Consider the following 19,609-nt stretch of genomic DNA (forward strand, 5'->3'; position numbering starts at 1 on the left):
AAGAATTTTGTCTAAAATAAACACAAATAAATCATGTACTATTTTACATGATTACAGCTCCTACAGTTCTAATATTGCCCCTTTTGCATTCCATTTATTACCCCCCTCCAAATTAACCCAAAAAAATTAAGGAAAAACAAAACAGAGCTCTGATTTTTTTGCTAATTAAAAAAATTAGTGTATTTGTATGCTACAATAATGTGGATCCAAATTGAGTGCCAGTCGCGAATATTCGTTCACCATTTGAATTTGAGCCCACATATAGCTCTTCCCAACCCCTCTGCACCGCTGGCGGCTCCACCACTTGAGCAGCCGCCTTCTTCTTCCTCTTGGGAGTCCCATTTTCCGATGCCGACGATGACGAATGGTCTGGCGACACAGATGACCTCTTAGACGTAATTCTAACCGGCTCTGGCTCACCTGAATTTATCCTCAGTGGGAAATTCAACAATGCACGTGCCCCGCGCATGCGATACGCCGCCCGATCATAAGCTATTGCCGCATCCTCCGCGGTCTCAAATGTCCCCAGCCACACGCGGGCCCCGTTTTTTGCGGGGTCCCTTATCTCCGCTGCGAACTTCCCCCACGGCCGTCTCCTCACGCCCCTATAATGCTTCCCTTTTGGCGGCACCACCCTTGCCTCCGGCTGTGCCGTTGCAGCGTTAGACATTTGTGACACCTCAATCCTTTCTTCATGCTCCGCCTTAACTGCGCCACTAACAGCAGTGGTGGTCATGGTCGTAGCCATGGTCGTGGTGGTGGAGAGCAATGGTTCTCGCCGATTATTAACCGCGTCATGAACAATAGCGTAAGGACCCATGTTGTCATAATCATAATTTTGGTATAATGGGAATCCATCTGGGTTGACGTCATGGAAGGAAGGAAAGAAGCTGGCCTCAGAAGGGTTGCTTCCGCTATAAGATACTGGCCGGGAATTGTAAAAGCACAATGCCGGAGCTGCAGCTTCGGACTCTTCCAGCAAGTGCTGTCTTATTGATTCAAGCAGAGCTAAGTCTGCCTGAAGATCACCATTTCCATATGTCATTTTTCACGTACTAGCTACGAAAAAGCTTGTAGTGGTTTTAGACGTCGTTTTTTTTTTTTTTTTGGTTTCAAAGATTGTTGAGCAGCTTATTATGGGAAGAGAACAGGAGGAGGACGAATTTTGTGGGGTGAAGATATGAAGGGTTTATAAAGAGGTTGAAGTACATGAACTTGGATAAAATCTATCACCATTTAATTATTCGGGTTCAATGCTTGCTATACTATTCAAATTTGGGTTTGGGTTTTCTTGGACTTTTTAAAGCATGGGATTGAGTTTCTTCGAAGGTCCTGTGGGAGCAAGTTGAGTAAAAAAGGCATACCACCATGTGCAAAATTTGATCATTGATTTTGATGAAGTCCTACAAAAGAGAAGTTGAGGATAAAATTTGACGCCAAGAAGTCTTATCTGAGCAACGACTTTTGGCTCCACTTGGAAAGGGTCTGGTGGGCAGATATCGCCAATAATGATCTCTGTTTTTTTTTTTTTTTTGATAATAATTTGATAGGGTTGGCTGTATATGTTATTGTCAAGTAGTTAATTAGACAGCGAATTTTCATTCATGTAATCTTTTCTTGCTTAGGGTTGTGGGAAAGTGGAAACCCATTTTCTTTTGTCCTTTAATTGACAAGACATTTACAGAAATGTCTTTGATTGCTTTCAAATTAAGCTAAAAGTAGATAATATATTTGATTCATCTTCTGAATCTAAACGTTGTTGAGATATCAGGTATGATTTAATTCAGTCCTTTTATTTGAACTCTGCAATTATCTCTAGAGATAAATGCACTTAATGGTTCAATTAGTGCACAGCATCTATTCTCTTAATATGTTACTTACATTATAGTTTATAGCCCTATCATGAAAAGTACCATATCATGGCCTGTATTAGCTATTATCTTATATGTAAATTTATTAGGTCAAGTAATTTGTTGGAGACTTTTTGCCTCCGCCTATTGGTTGTCTATATAAAAATTTTGTAAAGCACTTTCACACTAATATTTGTTCAGCACTATTTGTCCGTTGACTGCTAACAAAATTTTTGGTTATGTGGAAAAGCAAAAAGGTCAATAAGTTAGGAATAAAGAATTGAAAAATGTAAAACTCCAAGGTCTCTCTGTTGAATTGAATAAGATTAGTTTGTATAAATCTATATTCCAAATAGGGCTGTGCTATAATAGCACATAGAGCCCCCATGTGAATGGTCCAGCGGTAGCGCCTCTCACCAGTGAACCTTGAGGTCACAAGTTCGAGTCTCCGCTCCGCTGGATTCCTCCGCGCACTTAACGTTAGTGGTGGCAATCGGATCGGGTTCGGGTTGGTGGGTCGGATTGAGGCTTAAGTATAATAAGAAACCTGCTGACCAGAACCCGACCCGCCAACCCGAAACGGATCAGGGCACCTGACACGAACCCGAAAATTTCGGGTTAGCGGGTCGACCCGAAATGACCCGAAACTTAATTTTAATTTATTAATTTATCACTGTAATTTCTAATAAAATCAATTTTTCACAAAATTAATTACATCATCAAGTAATAAAAATTTAAATAAATAATTTCAAACCAAATCTAAAATAAATTAAACACCATAAAAGTGTTTTATCCCAAACCAAATATAAAATAAATTAAAACAGCATAAAAGTAAAAAATAACATAATATATTATTTGTCCAAATATAATAATTTTAACTTCACACAAGTTAAATAAATTCATTTAAGACTAAGTAATTAATGTCTTTGGAAAAAAAGAATGATTTAGTTTAGTTAGATAAAATAATTTTAATGTTTATTAAATTAGTTTTAATTCGTAAACGGGTCACATCGGGTCATATCAGGTCACCACGGGTTGACCTGAAATTGACCTGTTTTTTTTTTCGGGTTCGACCCGATTCTGACCCGAACTCCCGAAACCTCAACCCAAACCCATTAATTTTGTGTTAGGTTCGTGTCGTGCTTTCGGGTCGTGTCAGGAATTGCCACCCCTACTTAACGTGTTCGGGCCGCGTCGGGGCGTCGGGCTCGAGCCGCAGGGGATTAGTCGGGCCCCGTAAGAATTAACCTGAACACCCCTGTGTCGAAAAAAAAATAATAATAATAATAGCACATAGAGCAAATGACAAAAAAAAAAAAACTGTAGTATTTAAGATTGCATTTTTTAAATATTGCAAAAATGGGTCATGGAATTCATAAAAGCGTTACCCTTAGGCTTTTAAGGGTAAAAATATCTCGCAATTTTTGACGCGCATTAGAAAAAAGATTAAGGACCTTTTGATTTTCTAAACTTCACTAATTCTTTCCGGATTTTGCCCAAAAATTCCGAACTACCGTTAAAGATTACAATCGCAGTCTAGGAAGAATTGATGAGGTTTAAAAATTAAGAAGGTTCTTAAAATCTTTTTCAATGGACGTCAAAATTTGTTAGATATTTTCACCGTTGAAAACCTAAGCAGCATATTTGCTCATATAGTCGCTTTTTTAGCTGTCTTAACAAAATGAGATGCAGTTTTAAATAGTTGAGTAATCTCTCTCGATCGCCATATTTACTCTAAATGATGATATCACGTCGGTCAGTAGTTTCTGTCGAAACAGACATTGGATTTGTAGCATTTGTTCATAAAAATTTCTTGGGCGGAACTCAATCTCACGCATACTGTTCTCTCTTTGCTTTATGATCCATCAACTAAGTGCAATGCAAGCTGCAAACAGGCAAGTTTCAGGTTAATCCAGCTTCCTTTCATGGCGCTTAAGCGGGTTCATTGAATTGAATTAACAAAAACAAAAAAAGTTTTTCTTGGATGAGTCCTAAGCATGAGAAGTCAATGTCGTAATATACAGTAATTGGCCAAATCAATGCCCCATTTGGCTGAGTCGTTGCTGTTCTCCCCCGTATACTTTTCCAAACCCTTTTGTCTCCGTTGAATATACTAGTTATCAACTTACATACCACGTACTATGCATCCCCTATCATTTGATCCGAAACATCTGAATCCTTATTGGTTTGTATTTTTTTCTCTAAGTACAAATGGAAATGGCTGGCTAAATCTGATTGAGACGTTTTGTACGCCTTTTCACTATTTGTCCATTGGAAAAATACTGGTAGACCAACTTCTGTTTCCATGTACTCTTGTCTCCCATTAAGGGCATAAATCTCTTTATTAAAAGCCAGCCACACCTTATCCTCATAATCTTTGCTGCTTCTACACATGATTGGAACAGGGGATTGAAAAACTTTTCCCACTTATTAAACAGATTAATGTGGTGGCCTGTGTAGCCTCTTTAGGTGAGACAGGTCTGGGGTTCGACCCTGAGCTTGAGCAACCGGGGTATCTTCCTGGGGATCGATGGGGCCCGCTCTTCTCGGGGTTGGGGGACTAGTCGGGTGTAGACCCGGACACCCCCAACTGAAAAAAAATATATATATTAAACAGATTAATGTCTTTTTCTTTAGTAAATTTGGGCCTTTTTTTTCAATTATTTTATTGCCCTAGTCTGAACTTTGTATTATCAACAATTGAAAGTGTATCATTATAATTAAAAATTTTAGGGGTCCATCAATCACATCAAGCAGAGTTAAATTGGATTGAAAAATCCTAATGTATTCTTTTCTTTCACGCCGAATAGAGAAAAAGAAAGCGGAAAACAGTAGCAGCTCTATGTATGTGTGACTACTATTTTGTCCCCTATTTGTGTTTTAGGCGGGACTGCAATAGAATTTTTTTCACAAACTAGAAAATTTTTTAACTTTGTCGTCAAATAGTAATAAGTTAATTACCAAAAAAAAAAAAGACTTTTTCAATTGGAACATAGTTAGTTCTCTTCTAGCCTTACCTTTCTATTATCAGTAACATATAATCATAATCTCCCTTGATATGGATGTAATTTGTGATAGCATCTCAAGACTCCAAAAGACCTTCTATCCCACTTTTTAATTTGTCCCATATTTCATTAAATTGTTAACTTTCTTCATAAATATCCTATTTTAATTCTTTTTTCTCTTCTTAAGTTTGAATAACCAATAACAAGGTAAAGTCAAAGTACAACAGGGTAAAATGACACTATCTAATACCGGGAAAAAAAATACAACAAAAAGTTCATAAAAATTCCATTCTTCTCTATTTTTTTAGTCTATTGTATTTACTTTTTTACACTGTAATTAGTTACTGAAATTTAAAGAAACAAAAAATAATTAACATAGAAAGTTTGTAAAGAAAAAAATGATAACATAATGAAAGAAGGGACAGAAAGTGAGATAAAAAATAAAACAGAGGATCCTTTGCGACTGAAGAAAAGGAGTAGAAAAATGATACAAGCATAGTTGTCAATAATTACATTTGGAACATCAATTACAAAATTCATATTCAAAATCCATTTTGTGTGGTTGCCCCATTTATTCAAGTTACATACTTTTCTAAAATACAAAAAAAGAAAAAAAAAAAAAAAGAATCACCTACAACTCTTGTACTGTCGACATTAGGGTGGCCAGCTTTTTCACTATAGAGGACTAAATTCACATTAATAGGTTTGAACAAGATAGTATAAACTACCTGCAGATACTCTTGATCCTAAGAAGTATTGGCTGATACTGCATTATTTTCTCCATGAAAGTGGATCTAATTAAGCACTTTAGCAAAGAACTTATGCCCATTTCCTACCACTTGAATATTGGCGTATAATAGTAATAAACTAGAGAACCTTTGAACATTCAGCAGGCCAATTTATTCATTCAATTGAGAGGGACCTGGAACATTTCTTCTTTGCTGTTGTCTATTTTTGGCATTATCACTAGGTGCCAAAGCAACTACACGTGCGTACCAAAGTATATGGATATGCTCATATTACTTTGACGACAGAAGAGTGCATGAATCATACGAACTATGACCAGAAACAAGACAACTTAGATTAACAAATGGTTGAAAAAAAAAGGGGCAGCATTTCTCTGTTGAATTGAGTTTAAAAAACTCTTCAACGTGATCAAATTGGATGTTGCGAGGCAGCTTCAGACTACGGTTCTTTCCCAGAAGGTCATTACAGAAATTCTTATTCTATTAAGCCAGCTGCTATTGAAATATTCCAAAAAGATAAGGTGGCTGTATATAATTTTGATTACCAGTAGTTTTGCGCTTCTGCTTAGGTCATTGCGACTTCACTTTTTCATCTCGTTCCTTGCTATGTCATATTTTTGAGCAGTTGATTAATGAACAAGAAGTTGCTGCTAAAAATCGTAAGTAAATCGTCACTATCAACTGCAAATGGGAACGCGAATAGACTAGTGTTATGGAAAGAAAGTCATGGCTTGGTCTTGTTTTAAAGTTGAGGACTAATTTGATTTTGCTGCTTCGTTGTTCATCAAAGCTGATGTTTTAAGCGAAGCACTGGTTTCTAGGCACATTAATTACCGCAGGACTTGCGTATTAGACTATTAGTAGCAGCGTCATAATGCCCAATTTGGTTTTAATAAAAAAGCTTTTTTTCATATGAGCACTCGGTAAGTGTCAAATTATTCCATGTATTCATCAAACCTACAAACTTGCCTCTTACAACTAAAAGGCAAATGAATATGAGTAGCAAAAATACAATTATGCCTTCATTCTATGAAATTTGCCTCATAACACTTGTTCATATTCATACTCCTTTTTCTTCTTCTTCTTCTCTGTATTGTGTTTAGATTTCCTTTTTCTCGTCCTTCATTTGTATTATGGTGTAAAATATTCAACAATAATGTGTTAAATAATTTTTGTTTATGATTAGAAAGTATTTACTATTACTTTGTTATAAAAAGTAACTATTATCCTATATCATCATTAAAAAAATTTAAATTAATGTACATCATTACAGATAATATAAGATCTTTTTAGTTTATTAACAATTTTTTATTATGAGTATTTTTTTAGCGTAAGTAGGAGGTTTCAAACAAAAAATCTTTCATTTACACTCCCTCTTTTCGTACCACCCAATCTATCTCTCCTCTCGTATCATTAATAAGAATTACTTGTTCAATGTATATATTTTAGTTTTACTTTTCTTTGTTTTTGCTTCTTCTTTTCTTCTTTATCTTTATTAATAATTTCATTTTCGACTTGAACATACGTTATTGTTTTGTTATGAGAAAATTAAATAGTATATGTTTAGTTGTTTGCATATTTTATTGACAACTAATGCATGATAATATTTAGTTAATAATTAATGCATACTATGAAATTGTAAATATAAATAGAAAATACTAAAAAATTCATATATATATATTTAATTTCTTATGGTGACTTATTTTTTAGTAAGAAAATAACAATTTTTATTTAACCGTAAAGAAAAGAAGAAGAAGAAGAAGAAGAAGAAGAAGAATTGGAATTTGAAAAATGGTCATGAGACAAATTTTCTTAATAAAGGCATTATTGTCTTTTCGCTGCCCATACATTTGGCTTTTAATACATAGGTTTCACGAATACTTGAGTAATTTGCCATGATACATAATTATAAAATGCTAGTCATTTTACTCATACCCTGACGCGAGAGCTATGTCATTCTCAAACCCATGGCCAGAGCTGGCAACTATATTATAATAATATTCCCGCTGTCTTTCTTTCTTTCCCTTTTTTTTTTTTTTTGGGTAAATGACAAAATTCCCGCAGTCTTTTAGAATTTCAAACATGGACATGGGAAAGAGCATTTGAAATCTAAAGAAAAGACCGCAGCCCCTCCCAAATACCCCATTTCTATCAAAGAGAGCGGTGATTCATTGAAAGTGACTTAGAGTCTCAGACGTATCCTAACTTTGATGGTGATCAGAGTTGAAATTATTTAAATTTTTTTGTAAAAAAAAAAAAAAAAAGGAAAGTGATTCCATTTTTTGTTTTTGTGCATATAAATTTATTAATTGCTGGAATATGGCACCAGTAATTGTCTTTGGAGGGTGGGGTAGTAGGACTACAAGAGCTGTGGTTCCATTTTTTTTTTTTTTTTGAGAGAGAGAGAGAGAGAGATGGACATGTAAAATTAATTATTAAATTGATTTGAGCATTACATCCTCGGATACAATTGGAAGAATTGTATTTGGATGATTTATTTGGATAATAATTTATTTGGATGATTTATTTGATCCAGTTATTGTAGCACTTTTTGTGATGTGATGTATGTGAGATAAAAAGGTGATTGGGAATTGTGTGTATGATGCAAGCAAAATAAAATCTGAAATTTTTATTCCAAATTCTTGTTGTCCAAACAAACTCATTAATGTGTGAAACAATTGGAAGAAATATGGTTGATTATAGAATGGCTAGATTCAAGAAAGTTAACACTCCCTTACTTGTTTGGATTGCAAATTATCTGAGATATTTTTACTATAGCACTTTTTGTGATGTGATGTATGCGAGATAAAAAGGTAATTGGAAAGATAAAAAGGTGTATTGGAAATTGTAATAATGATGTAAGCAAATATATTTGGCCAAATAATCTGCTGTCCAAACAATAAGCTGACAAGCAATTCTTACACCATTTTTCATTTGGACAAGGCTTCTTACACCATCTTCAATGTCCCATAAATCAGAATATCCAGAGTGGCCTACTTATTGCATCAAAATATTAGAGGATAATAAACAGATTACTATTCCTATTTTCTGCCTCACATCTTGTATGTCCTAACTGTACGTAGACAAGTAGGCAGGGAGGTCTAGAGTTTGTTTCATGTGACACTAGAAATTCTGTCCAATCAGATTGCAACCTTCATCTTTGGAATACTTCACTATCCATCAAGTTTTCCTTAGAGTTTTTGAAAATTCCCTTTTAGAAACTTTCTACTATCATTTCAAATTAACTGTCAAATTGTTCCCACTGGTTAAAAAGTAGTTGTGCATTGACCAAGCAAAATTCCAACTATAACAGTGTGTAAATTTCAAAGAAGGTTATATGCACAATCTACCCCCATTGACCAATCAAATTTCCAACTATACCTGTGTAAATTTAAAGAAAGCTATGCACAATCCCCCATGTGCCTCAATTGCTTCAAGAAACTATTAATTGTACCTGAGTTTTTACAGTTAAATTTTTGTCTAAAAAAACCCAAAAATTATTACATGTGTACTCATTCTTATTTTTGTATTTGATTAAAATAAATGAAGTAACAGCTGATCCAGAGATTAAAAAAAAAATAAGGAACTTGCAATTCATTTGTGCTTCTGCTCTGAAAACTACTTCTGGGCCTCAGGCTCCTCCATGGCCTATGGGAAAGGAATAGGAATAGCAGAATTGGGCAGCAAAATATAAAAAGTACCCATGCAAAAATGCAGGTTGTTGACAGAATCATTCAGAGTTTTTGCCGCATAGGCCCATTTTTAATTTGGATTTGAAAATCATAGGGCCTATTTTTAGGCCCCAACTTAAAAAGTCCCTGGGATCCACAGTTCGGGACCATCGAGCAAAAACTTACAAATGACCAAAACCCAGACTGGGTTTGTTTAGATATATATATTTTTTAAAAAAGATAATTTTTTTTGCTTATATTGTAAACATTTTTTTAATCACTTTTTTAATTTCTTAATTATCTTTGTTTATATATCTATTTAAACGGGTTTGAGTCGAGTACGGATCGGAATGCAATATTCCGTGTTTGACCCTTTTTTTTATTGGGAAAAACGGGTTCGGATTTGGGTCGAGTATAGAAAATTATATTTGTACCCACACTCGAAAAAATTAGCGGGGCCAGGTCCGAGTCTAGACCCGGACTGTTGATAGGCCTACCTCTACTCAGAAAACTAGTTTTGGGCCTTAGGCCTATGGGTAAGAAATAGTCGAATTGGGCAGCAAAATATAAAAAAAACCCATACAAAAGTACAGGTTATAGACAGTGTCATTCAGAGATAATTTGCAGTTTAGGCCCATCATTAAATTGGATTTGTAACTCATAGGGCCTAGTATTTAGGACCCAACTTACAAATGGGCTAATAAAAGTCCCCCGGATCGACAGTTCAGGACTATCACGCAAAATCTTACAAACGAACAAGATCTAGACTAGATTTGTTTAGGTATTTTTTTTTTCTTATATCGTAAACATCTTTTCTAATCAATTTTTTAACTTCTTAATTATCTTTTTTTGTTTCACGTATATTATATTAAAAAAGTACAACAATTTTGTTCTAATTTTTTACTATAGTCTCCTATTCAAACACAAGCTCAGTTAAAGAATTTATCGTGTCAATATATTTAACCAAAGCCATTTTTTGTTTTTCTTTTTTCCAATTTTTGTAACACAAGTTTGAATATTTAAAGTATATACATGTCGATCTCCCATAAAATATGTCTAATGAAGATTTTGAACAAAGGTTTGCATTAAAGTCATGAGCCAAACAGGCTTCGAAGTATTTTTGAGTTGATTTATCAGTTTTGCTGTCTAAATGGTACACTAGTATGGTTTGAACATCTACGGTGCTCAGACCAAGTCATGAAAATTGAACGGGACTATGGGAGACCCCCAAAGAGAAATTTTGATTTTTGACAAAATTGCAGAATCTATGAAAAGCTTTAAAAGAATTAGAAGCCCATCAGTTATTAATGGTGAGGGTAACCAATAGTGAGAGCGTTCTCTTTCCCTTTCTCCCACATCGGTCCAGTGAAGGTTGAGTGAGTGAGTTATAAGTCTCCTCCGTGGGCTCTGAAAGTTACCGGCTTTTGGGGTTCCACGGTGGAATTAGGTTTGTGATTTCCTCTTAACTATTGTTGGAAAAAAAAAATAGAGGTTTTGTTGTGTAAAAACTTATTTGAAAGGGACCCTTTGTCCGATGGAGTTGACATATTACTTTTGCTGGATCACTTGAAACATTAAAAGAATTCACCATTTCTTTTCAATAACCTCATATGGAAAGGGGTTACTACGAAATTTGTCCCTCCAATAGAAATGCTTGCTTGCTAATAGTGAAATGTCACAAGTTTGAATCTGACTTTGAGTTGGGCATTATTTTTACGTTTTCAGTGAACGTCGAATTATTATGAGTTGTTTGGGTGCTACTCAACTAACAAAAGAAATGTCTGCATGACTTTTAGGAAATTGAGTTTGTTCGGATAGAAGTTTTTTTTTTTTTTTTTTTGAAAAAAAGTTAACAATAGCACTTTTTGTGATGTAATACAGATAAAATATAAAAGACGTGCTTACAATATAATTAAAATTTTTTTTTTGTGAATAATGTTTTCGTGATGAATTTGTAATATATAGTTGATGAATTTAAGCCCAACTCCATTTATCGGGAAAATCTTTTTTGACTTGAGACTCGGAAGAGATGAAGCTTAATTGAAAGTATTAGGAGGACATGATACTCTCTAAAACTTCTTGGAGGTCACATAAATTGTTCATACTTTTAAGAAATCATCCCCAGTCAATACTACTGTAAAATTATTAATAGAGCTAGTTTATTTATACATAAAAAAAAAAGTAGTTTTCGCATCAAATATTTTACATTCAACCAAACCTAGCCAAAGTCTTAGTGATTTGATGATTCGATCTTTCTTCAAAATGCTCAGTGCTGCTGACATGCATTCACTCACTCTACACTCTCCCTTGCTTACTTTTTACTTCAAATACTTGTGTGTTAGACCTTGTAAAAGCTATTATCAGTGGTAAGTGTTTGGATTGGGTTTAGTACTTCAAGATTTTGTAGCAAACATTAATTATAGACTTCATAGTCAATATATTTCTCATTTATTAAGTCAACCGGTTTATGCTGGAAATAGTCTACAATGAACCAAATGCTGAATAATTAATGAAATTGATCCAAAAAAAAAAAAAAAATGTCGACGGTCTCTTTTACGTATGCCATCAATCACATTTCGAATAATTGATTTTATCTCTCCTAGAATACGTTTAGTACCGTGAAAAGATAAGAAAGTAAACTAAAGAAGATCAAGTTAAAATAGTAAATATAGATGACTAATAGTAGTTTTTCTTAAATTTTCAGTCCAAAAAAATTATGACAAATGTAGTTTTTTTTTTAATTTTTAATCATTTTGCATATAACTAACTTAAAAGACACTTCTCCTTTTCTGAGAGATGTAAATGACATTAGAAGAAAATCATTTACATCTCTCAGAAAAGGAAATAATTAAAGACTTCCAATACTCAATTGGTGAACTATTGGATTGTAAAAACACTCTTCGTGAGGAGAAGACAGCCTGAATGTGGCATGGTTTCAAAGTCTCAAATGGAAAAAGAATTGAATGTTCATTCTCGGGCATGAAGAAATTCATATACCTAAGATTCATTGCAAAATAGTGATAAACTTCTTTCTTTTTCATGCTAAAAATTGTATTTTTATTTAGCTAGCAAGCTTATTCTATAAGCATGTAATGGTTCAATACGTAGAGGGTTTCATAATTTTCTTAATACTACTGATTAACAAGATCTAAAGAAAAACAATGCATGCATGTCTAAATTAAGGGTATAAGAAAAATCCACACATCATGATACCTATTACTACAAAATTTCAATCCTTCATTAATAATAAAAAAAGAAAACTTTAAAGCATTTGAGAGAAGGTAAGAAATAGAAGAAAAACAGAAAAAGGAAGGAAGGAAAACCGATTCAACTCAATCCGTGATTGTAGTTAAGTTTGACGGAGTAGAGATATGGTTGGTTTTGACTAAGCTTGCATGACTTGAAGAGGCACCCGGCTCGATTCGATACTTGAAGTAAAAGGCTCAGACTTCGCCACTCCTATGATTACTTCTTCTCATTCCTTTAAGTCCACATTTTGAGATCATTATACCTCTGATGAGATCATCTTGAATATGACAGGTTAAGGTCAAATGCACAAACACGTCTAATTATTTGATATATATATATATGTATGTATGTATGTATATGTGCGTGTGCATGTGTAGTGTGAGTGAGAGAGAGACTGGACATTACTGTGATTTTCAGCTTGATGCAACAGTATTGACTAGTTCCATCTTCATAAGTAAAATACCGTGGTGACAAATTGAATAGGATGAAGTCCAAAAATAGATAATAAGTTATCCTAATTAAGGCAGTTCTTGCTTGAAATATATGGGTCTAATTAACTCTACAAGACTTTTTTAACTCCTGTAATATGACATCATTTAAAACTCATCGATCATGATCACCATTTTGGTGCTATATATGTATTATATATCTTCATTAGTTTTTGTCTTTTTTTTTAATTATTTGAATAAAAAGATTTATTTACTAATTGATATGTGTATAATTTTTATTATCACAATAAGATACAAGACAATACTTATTTATTGACCTGTCCATTTTAACCCATTTATTAAATAGGTTAATCTAATTATGACCCCATAAACCTGCCGAATCACCCATTTGCAACTCTTTATCAGTGGAGATGCTCAAGCTAGCTATATATGGTTCATTGCTAAAAGCGAAATGATTTGATCAAAATCAAGATTCAACAAAGTTACAACGGATGTGTTTGGATAGGGGATTATTTGAAATATTATTTATAATAATTACTGTAGTACCTTTTACGCTATAATGTATGTGAGATAAAAAAAGTGATTGAAAATATAAAAAGATATGTACGTTTGCAATGCAGCCAAATAATTGTTTTTGCAAATAACACCTATTATAGTTGGGGTCATCCAATTTGTATCATCATATTATAACTAAAGGGCTGAGTCAATAGGTAGTTACTTGCCCTGTACTATACTGTATCACTGCTCTATTAATTAACCTAGCCTTAATTTGTCATTGAGAAAACCCGGTCTTATTTGTAAACTTTAAAGAGATTTTATATTTCTGGTAGAAACTCTAATGAGATTTATATACTAGCAAAATTCAGCTGTGCTGAATACGATTTTACCATTCACCGATTTTGCTCAACTGGGAAAGTTTGAATATAGTATCTTTTTCTTGTCTACACAGACAAAACCTTCCAGCGTAAGTAATCACCCAAAAAAAAAAAAAAAAAAAAAAGCTTCCTGCAGCGTAAGTAATAAAAAGAGAGAGCATACAATGAATTTAATTAGCATCTTACTATATATGTACGATCTCTAAGCACCCTGCAGATGACCTATTGTTCAGTGATGTTGGTTAGAATTGGATCCATCTAAATCTTTTATATATTAGCCAAAAAATATAGCTTTGCCCAGATAATAGGGAAGTAGATAATAGTTTTGAGATCATTTTGATAATACTTTTCTGTACATTTGAATTGAGAAAAGTGTATAATATTCATATACATTGGAAGTGTACTTAGGTACGTTGAGAAAATTATACATTGTTCAGAAGTAAAAATGGTTGTCCATGCATGGGCATGGCGATCCTTGTGTCCCTTCACCTCTCAATACGGTATATTCTTCGCTCGCGATAAACGTATGGAAGACCAAAATAAACAAATTAAATCCTCGACGGACGGATGGATCAACTCAATAATTTTGCCTGCCGGAGTCCATTTTTGTAATTAAATTTTTATTTATTTTTTCTTTTAGTTGATGCAGGCTGCGGGTTTTTCACTTTTTTGGTGCATACACCTCTTTATCCCGACAAAAGACTTAAAAAATATGTAGCTTATTATTCCATATCTGTAGGTACGATTCTTCTTTTCCTTTTTTATTCATTTTTGGGCTATTCGATTCCTTTTATCATGCTTTAGTATAATCAAGACTTAATTTAACGTGTGTATTTAGTCGATGGATGTACAATAAGCATTGGTTGATGAAGAACATGTCATCGCAAGATATTATCGTAAATGACAGATTAATTATTTGTAATCGACAGATTACAAGTTCAAGTCATCGAAGGATATAAGTGAAGAACCACTGTTAATTCTCTTTAAAAATGAAAAAAATATATATGTATAAATTATAAGTTTTGGAATATGTATATATTTTGGGAGAAGGGATGGGTTAGGTGGTACGGGGGGAGGGAGTGTAAGCAAGAGGCTTACACTAAAAAAAAAAAAAAAGGAATATTTATATATATATATATATATATATATATATATATATATATATATATATATATATATATATATATATATATATATATATATATATATATATATATATATATATATATATAAGAGGACAAAGACCGAAGACGCTTATCCTGCAGTCACCAATTAATTTACTTAATACATAAGTCAAGTATATTAGTCTTGGATTAAGTTTACCGACAAGGGCTTGGAAGTAGAAACGAGATTCTGAGAAAGGGACTAATAACTGAAATATCTAAAATTTTGTTTGAACCCTTCTGTCGTACTTGGATTAAAAAAACAAAGAGAGAGCAGCTGAAGACAATATTTTGTTCATGTCTCTTGCACGAAGAAACCAAAGAATAAAACTTTTGTTCGTCGGATTTCGTCTTTTTTAGGCTGTATTTACCTATCCTCGCATGTAATTAATAGAGTCTTCGATCTCCATTCTATATATCCATTCTAAGTTGACTGAGAAAGTTTCTCAAAAAAAATTCTCCGCTTCTTGGTTTTTGATCCTCAAAGTTCAGGCATTATATTAAACTAGCCTCAAAATATCATCAAAAATAAGTCTGGTCCATGACATTTCCATATTTGAAAAAAGCTGGTTTTCAAAAATTTCCTTTTAGATGTTTTCAAGTTTTAATGCTAATTAATTAAAGGATTTGACCCCGTTGTCTTACTATTGAAGAAAAATGGATATTTATGGAATTAAATGGTGATGATCTTGTGATTGGTCATATAAACAGTAAAACTAAATAATTAAAAATCTCCAAACAAATCATTCTCCATTTTTAAGAAGGAAAATATCCTACTGCATGTATATTTTACGAATTCATAAGCTGGAATTGCAATGAAGATTAACACGGAAGTGAGAAATAGATTAAATAAATAGCTTTGCAAATGATTTTGAGAGTTTTAAATTTAATCCATTACTTTGACTAATTAATCTCTAAAAAACTTTTTGCTTTTGATGATTGATTCGTGTTTTTTTTTATATTGAAATTAGAAACATTAGAGACCGATTTTCTTCCCATTGACACTACTTTAGCGCAATGTCCAAAATTTTAGAACTAAAATTGTATTCCATGCTCAATGGAGTTGTTAATTAAAGTATTTAAATTTATATCATTTTAGAAAATTTTTAATGACAAGATTTGTGCAAAAAAAAAAAAAAAATTGCAGATTCACTGTCTGAACTCTGATTAGATTAAATATACAACTTTTTACCATAAACAACCCAATATTAATTTGCTCCTATAAATACATTATGGAGACGTACTTATGCACGGTGACGGGGAAAACTTAAAAACTTTAATTCTTAATGAAAGTTGGAACTAGTACTTGTCTGTTTTGGAACCCTGATTAATATCAGTTAAATAAACCTGATTTGCATAATGTACCAGAAAACATGTAATTTGTGCTGTAATACTCGGAGTTAATTACATGCAATCCATCGGGAAATCTTTTATAATTAAACTTACACAAGAATTGGACTATTTCAGCCTGGAACGTGGTTGGGCAAACAGCTTTGGCACAATCTCAAAATTGCATTTACGAGACGCATGCAAGTGGCTTAAGAATTAAGAGCCTTTGCAAATGAGGACCATGTCAACTTTGTGAAGCCCTGTTCGACGAATCATTAATTGGTCTGAAATGTTCAGAATTTGTCCAGTCGGACAATTAAGAGTTTAAGACAAAACGCACGGCAGCAGTGGAATGGTTTTTTTTACTCTTTTTCGAATCCAAATCTGTTTTTGGCTCAGCCCTTTTGCCGTTTTGAATAAAACAAACCTTCGCAACCTAGTTTTCCATGTCAGTCAAGAACAAGAACAAACACACGAAGAAGAAAACCAGTCTGTTGTCTGCAAAACAGTTAGCTCCTCTTCTTCGAGTTTATCATTTCTTCATTACTATTGATATAATGCTACAATATTGCTACTCTAAACCCTGAGGAATCAAGGAGAATACATCCTGCAAAGTTAACGGTTGTGTAAATGCACTGTGTAAGTGTGTGTGTATATATATATACACACACACACACACACACGCACCACTGTGTTGCATTTTTGAGCATATTATCATATCATATTTTGACTGGATTTTGCATGTAACCAGCTGCCTAGGTTATTTAATTTCTCCTACCTACTCACATCAATGATGCAATAAGATCCATATATATGCACTTTGATGATCATGGTCACAGACTTAATTAAACCGAAAGCCTTCCTTCAGCAAATTAAAATGAAGTCTAGGGCATTATCACACAGATATGAGTATCAATGAATCTCTTTGGAATTAATTAGTTAGTAGACAATAAATTAGAGCTGATCATAATAACTTTTTTTTTTATTGTTATAATAAGTTGATTCTTCTGCCATTCTAGTTTTACGTACTGTCACAGTGCAAGTACCTCAAAAACAGTGCTACGTTTTTTTTTTTTTTAAATTTCTTTTGCTAACAAAAAGTTTGGTGATTTGATTTCAGTCACCATCACGAGTCAAAACTTGCTCTCAAAATTATCTACTATGAGCAACGCGATGAGATGGACCAGATGGTTTGGTTTCGCTTAATTAATTGCTTCACCAAGTAATCTCATCTTCACCAAGCAATATTCAGGATTCAGACTTGGTAAACCATTTAATTCAAGTGGAAGAGCACAACTAAACAATCTTTATCAGTTTGAATTAGAGATTTAGCTAGCTTTGAATTCTAAAGCAGCGAACAATTCATTCTTGTCCAACAAATAAATTAATATTCCCTGCAAACCTCAAACGACATCCAAAATCCTTTCAAGCTCCACAAAGCATTACTATAACGTTTGTCCTGGGGTAGAACACCAACGTATTTTCTCAAATTACTGACTCTTTCTTGGATTTTTTTTACTTTTCGTGACCACCTGGACAAACACAAGCATTCGATTTCCACAAACTAATTAGCCGCGTAAAGCTTTTCTTCTTTTTCTCAGTCAAATGCATAAAACCCTTTTCTTCTTTCCCAAGAATCGAACAAAAGAAGCAGATTGTCGTTACTTGTATTGTAAGCTTGGAGATATCCATGCAGCTATAGAATTACGAGAAAAAAAAAAATATTTTCCCATTTTGGCATTATTCTAGTCAATTTCTGAATCCCTAACATTTTTCAATGGCTAATCACACGCTTTCTTGTATCTTTCTCCTTGACATCTTCTGTTCGGACAATCGAATAAAAGACGTACGAATGCAACTGCAGAAAAACTACAGAAGTGGACAAAGTTGTTTTAACTCAACGGAAAAACAGAAAACAGGTAGTGTACGGTCAATTGATTAAACTATTAGGCCACCCGGTGTTAGTCTATTATTGCTTGGACGAAGCTGCTATGTTTGGATAGCCAATTTTTTCAAAAAAAATTTCATTTACATCATAAACACGTTTTTCAATTCACCTTTTTATATTTCCAATCACTTTTTTTCTCATATATATTACATTACAAAAAGTATTACAGTAATTATTTCAAAGAATTATTTGGAATGATACTTTATCCAAACAAAGATACCTTTTGGTGTGACACTTTTGGTATTTGCTAGTACAAAATAAAAGTGCCTTCATGACAAAAATTTTGAATATTTCATAACCCAACTAAAACGTAACTTCACCTCTATTTTGATTAAAACTTTTTTAATTATAAATTGATTTAATCTCATATATATTGTCAGTGTACACACTATTGCGATAAGATATATGATATATATACAAAATTTGAATTTCAAATTCAAATTAACTTTAGTTATCATACATTCAACAATGATAGCGCGTGTATAATATTGTCAGTATATAAAACATTAATCCTTATAAATTCTACGATTCTGCACACTCACACTTATTCTTAGGAGAGAGAATATTTGGAGTGATCCAATTGCCAATTTTCAAGATTAATCCTTGGTATTCAACTATACATGAATGTACATCAAGAATAAAGATGCTTATAGACATTCACTCAAGTGTTCACAAAGCTAACGAAAAAAGTGTTTTTTTTTTAACACATGCGGATTTTCCTCTATATTCACTATGAACTTATTGGATTAATTATTACCTGTATCCGAAATTTATAGATTATAACTCACTTACAAGAACGTGAACTCAGAATTTTCTCAATTTAAAGATTTCCTTTCTCTATTTTCTCAAATTAGTGATATGTCTTTTAGAAAAAGAAAAGAAATGTTTTTTTTCCCAAAGCACCAGTTTAGCATAGAGGACTCTAATCAAATTACAAAACTGGTGGATACAAATTATAAATTGTATCTCCATGCTTATAAGCTTGTCAACTGTCGGAGACGGACCAGCGGACCATCCGACAAGTTCAACGTAATTTTGGCAGGCCTGACTTATAAAAACCGCTCGCATTCTTCAACTCATCTTGTCTTACCTTGGCCCAATTAGGAAGCGCGTTCTTCCTCTTTCTGTTTAAAAAAAAAACTTCCTGATCTCAAATCATATTTTGTTTTCAATTATTTTTCCAAAATTTAATGTTAACTTTTTTAGAGGTAAAACATAAGAAAATTGAAAGCACCAAATTTTTTATTTTAGACCCCGTTTGGGTTGCTATTTTTTGAAATTTTTACACAAAAATAACTGTGATAATCTTTTTAATGTACATGAG

The 19,609-nt window shown here is 33.2% G+C and overlaps 1 protein-coding gene across 1 annotated transcript; it reads right to left on the reverse strand.

Annotated features, from left to right (window-relative positions):
• Nucleotides 1-1,236, reverse strand: LOC113707386 (ethylene-responsive transcription factor 1A-like). The gene has a single exon (XM_027229691.2). It carries the CDS (start codon nt 1,043-1,045, stop codon nt 191-193), a length of 855 nt encoding a protein of 284 aa, XP_027085492.2. The 5' UTR covers nt 1,046-1,236; the 3' UTR covers nt 1-190.
• Between the last annotated feature and the right edge of the window lie 18,373 nt (nt 1,237-19,609).

The sequence above is a fragment of the Coffea arabica genome, chromosome 8c, assembly GCF_036785885.1.
Source record: "Coffea arabica cultivar ET-39 chromosome 8c, Coffea Arabica ET-39 HiFi, whole genome shotgun sequence".
In the NCBI taxonomy this organism is placed as follows: Eukaryota; Viridiplantae; Streptophyta; class Magnoliopsida; order Gentianales; family Rubiaceae; genus Coffea; species Coffea arabica.